General features: G+C 36.8%; 1 protein-coding gene across 1 annotated transcript; it reads right to left on the bottom strand.

The window, feature by feature from the left end:
• Positions 1–1099: 1099 nt before the first annotated feature.
• On the bottom strand, positions 1100–2821 carry LOC124478043 (olfactory receptor 10A7-like). The gene is made up of 3 exons (XM_047036151.1): positions 2692–2821; positions 2381–2601; positions 1100–1129 (listed from the first exon to the last, which is right to left on the bottom strand). Exons 1-3 carry the CDS (start codon positions 2819–2821, stop codon positions 1100–1102), a joined length of 381 nt encoding a protein of 126 aa, XP_046892107.1.
• Positions 2822–4368: the final 1547 nt, after the last annotated feature.

Below are 4368 nucleotides of genomic sequence, written 5' to 3'. Positions count from 1 at the left end.
GTGCAGGTTCAGTTTTGATTAACTTTACTGTTTATCTCCTGTTGACCAATAGTACCTGCTTGTTTACTGGTATCTATGTGAAGGCCTCCCTCTTCTTTCTGTCCTTTGTAAACAGGTTTGTGCAAGGCTGTCACCATTGCTGTGAGCCTTCTGTCCATGCTTGAATAAATGAAAGATCTTACTTATTGCATCCTGTAAATCTTAGAGCTTTATTGAATCACAACAGTTGAGTGTTGACAAAGAGCAAATTATTGTCTTTTGCCCTAGTCTTACTGCATAAACCACATACTACATGGATGAGGAACAATCCATTGAAAGGAAGTCAAACCTTGCAGTACTGACTTAGGTGCATTCTACTAATGTTTAGTAAAATAATAGTTTCACATGAGAATCTTTTGTCCCTCATCTCTTGTGTTGAAATTAAGTAATATGGATCCTACTTCAGAGATTCTGGCTTCCATATGGGAAAATACAATTAATTATCATTTATGCCCCAGACAGGTTTTCAGCTGGTTTCAGGGGTTAATAGATATTATAAACCCCTCTGGGCCCCGAGTCAGGTGTCATGTATATTAGCTCTGGGGATTTATTATTAATAAGGTTCAGTAATATTAACATTTCAAAACAAGACAGTAGGACAACAGAAATTGAATACCGGGTTGGTTTCAAATTGAGAACGAATGGATACAAATCCACTAACAAAATTGTTGTGATGAATTTCAATTCATCTCATAACAAATGTGTAGGAATATATTTTAAAGTCATTCGTTTTATTATACAATTTTTTCATGACATGTTTCCCATGCATCATTGACAGTTGAGAGTAGGCCTGTTTGTAATTTTAACTTAGTTTTATCAACTTTTTAATGACTTACAGTGACAACAATGTTTATTCTTAGTTGAATCTCAGTGAAGGATTACAGGAACACAAATACAGTGTGCACACCTTGTTAATGACACACATGGGAGCAAAGTTTCAGAGAAACAACAATTAAGATGTTCTCCACCAAGACTTCATTTACTGTGTTGTTGAAAGACATGGGCATGCCTTTGAGACTTTGTATGTTGAAATATTGTCTGACTCTTGCCAACTCCAGTCTCATGTCCTACTGACCTTTCGAAGCCTTTTCTGAAGGGAAATGTGGTTACAGGACATCATAGAGTGAGGTCTACCTTCAGGGTTAAACGTAGTGGTCCTTTGACCTTCAAAAAAATACCCATCTGCTTATTTAGACTGGGAACTGTCATGGAATCTACTTTAATAAAAAAAATGATTATCTTTAAAAACGAGTGCTACACGGTTTGTAATGTCTTTTGTATGAAGTCCATACACATATGGGTTCACAAGTGAGGGTCCAAGAGTAGAACAAATAGAAAGGCCATTTCTGTTGGAGTGAGAAACCTATGAAAATAACCTAGTAGACGTTCACACAGCTTTTAAGACAGGTTTATAAATATTGGTTCAGACAGGAACACTCAGTTGTAGGTAATAAACACTTTATTCACAATGCAAACACATTCGTCTTGGTGTATATGGTTCTGCCGGCACCAACTCTCTGTCAAACCCAACTGAGACACTGTCTCAACATCCATGGCAGAGAGCTGAGATATACATTTCCCCTTAGGCAGAGAGAACACAGAACCAATGGTGGAGGCTGATGTGGAAACAGGAATAAAGCACTGACCATCTTTTATCAAACTGGAAAACTATGGAGTGTGAGTGAGTTCCTCCTGCCAAAGCAAATTCCTTGTCAGTGCAAACTTTCATGGCGAATAAATCTGATTCTGATTCTGGTCTTAAACAAAGTAAGTGCTCTGGCTGAAGTAGGAGTGTCAAGACTGTGTGACATGACTGTGTTGCTAACGAACAGTGCATGGGTCTCGGAGTGTCCTGCACGATTATTTACTGAAGGTATGTGACAATTGATTTAACCAATTCTACGCACCCACAGAGGTCACTGCGGGGGGCAATCAGATTTCAGGAATGGCCGACTCGAATTCTGAGCACATTTTGATGTTTCCAGATCGGTGTCCCAGATCTTTCACCACCAACAAAAAATATACATCATCAAGTAAAATGATTAATAATGTAAATGCAGATAATACTGCTATTTGACATTTTATTTATTAATGTTATAACAGTTTTGCCTATTACATGTAAGACTGAAAACCATCATGGAATCAACTTTAACCTTACTTTGTTAAAAAATAAAATATTTTTAAAAAAGAGTTTTACATGGTTTCGAATTTCTTTTGTATTGAGTCCATAGACACATGGGTTCACAAGTGAGGGCCCAAGAGTAGAACAAATAGAAATGCCATTTCTGATGGAAAAGGTGAGTGAGAAACCTATATTTTTGACTTGTGACAATGAAAGCACCATTTTGGGGAAGAAAAAGCAAGCCACTACTACAACATGAGATATACAGGTACTAAATGTTTTTTTCCTGTGTGTAGATGAAGACATTTTAACAACTGCATAAATTATCCTCATGTATGACACAATAATGAGGCAAAAGTTTGTCCACAACACACAGTTAAATAATGTTGATGCAATTTTAAAATACATTGTGGGATCCACACAAGCAGCTCTGACCAGTCCTGGAAAATCACAAAAGGGGTATGGAGTTTCATTTGAGTTACAAAAGGGAAGATTGTTTACTATGACTGTCCAAACTCCTGATAAAGTACTCCCTATTGTCCATATAACCACTATGAGCAGAGAAATAGTTCTATTAGATAAGATAGTGTGATATCTTAAAGGGTATGAGATGGCTATAAGTCGGTCAAAAGCCATCAGAGTAATGGTGAGGGGCTCCATATAGGTTCCTAAATGAAACATGAATTGTTGTAAAATGCAAAGAGAAAATGGTACTCTTCTCTCCTCTCCAAGGAGGACATTAAGCATAGTAGTACTCATGCTGCTTGCATAGATAATGTCAACCATCGCCAATGTACAAATTAAAAAGTACATAGGAGAATGCAGGTGTTTGTTGAATGCAATTATAGAAATGTTGGTAAAATTTCCAAACAGAATGAAAAGAAGAACAAACAGAATTGCTGCTCCAACTAACTTGGGGTACAGCACACCATCCAGTCCTGTAATTATGATTTCTTGAACCACAAATGTTGATTTATTGTTAGATTCCATGGTCCTATAAAACATAACAGAACACAAATAGGTCAAATTAATTGAAACAATTTACCCTGTAGATTGCATAGCCCTGTAAAGCAAGGCAGGATAAAAAAAAAGTTATATCGCATTTTTTTTGCAAATTGTATTTTTTTGTATAAAGAGAACATTATCAATATTGAACATAAATATAATTTCTGAGTGTCTATGAATCTTCCTCTACTTTTCAATAGACTAACTGTGGAGTCCTCATGTGAGGTATCTTTCATCCACCTGTCCCATGTTCTCACCTTTTGACTATTGAAGGGAAAAACCCTTGATTTTATATTTTTAATTAAAAATAAACATTTTTTAATCCAAGATATAGCCATTGAGATAATAGGTTCTTACCAGAGTTTCTCTGTTTGATAGGTCACTAGATTTTTTGTTGATATGAAAAATACAATTGAACATGACTCTTGCCAGATAGGCTGTGGTAGTTAACCAGTTACCTTACTTATAGTCAGCACACCCACCTGACTGTGCTGATTCCCCGACATTCGCTCACACACATGCACTCTCTCTCTGTCTCACTCTCTTTTTCTGACACACTTACACACACATCCCCCTTAATGACCCTCTTCAGTCTCTTTAGACTACAATAACTGTTATGATACTAACAATAGCAGGATATCATCAGGAAGCTCAGCCGTAAAATCAAAATGACTCTACACTGTCCAATACGTTACCATGACTACATGTTGCAAATTAACAAAGAACAAAGAGCCCTAGATTGGGCCTTTGCCCTCGTCTCACTGTAGCATCCACATATTGACATGGAATAACTGATTGATCACAAATCATGCCTTGCTGTATTCTTTTTACAGTCATTGATATATACAGTGGGTGCGGAAAGTATTCAGACCCCTTAAAATGTTTCACTCTTTGTTTCATTGCAGCCATTTGCTGAAATCAAAAAAGTTCATTTTATTTCTCATTAATGTACACTCAGCACCCCATCTTGACAGAAAAAAAATGAAATGTTGACATAGCAAATGTATTAAAAAAGAAAACTGAAATATCACACAGTCATAAGTATTCAGACCCCTGGCTGTGACACTCATATTTAACTCACATGCTGTCCATTTCTTCTGATCCTTTTTGAGATGGTTTTACTCGTTCATTGCCAGATACGACCTTCTGAAGGCCATCAAAGCAGCGAAAAGGGCTTACAGGACCAAGGTGGAGTCCAGCTA

The sequence above is a fragment of the Hypomesus transpacificus genome, chromosome 15, assembly GCF_021917145.1.
Source record: "Hypomesus transpacificus isolate Combined female chromosome 15, fHypTra1, whole genome shotgun sequence".
Taxonomy (NCBI): domain Eukaryota; kingdom Metazoa; phylum Chordata; class Actinopteri; order Osmeriformes; family Osmeridae; genus Hypomesus; species Hypomesus transpacificus.
This window is presented reverse-complemented; position numbering and strand designations above follow the sequence as displayed.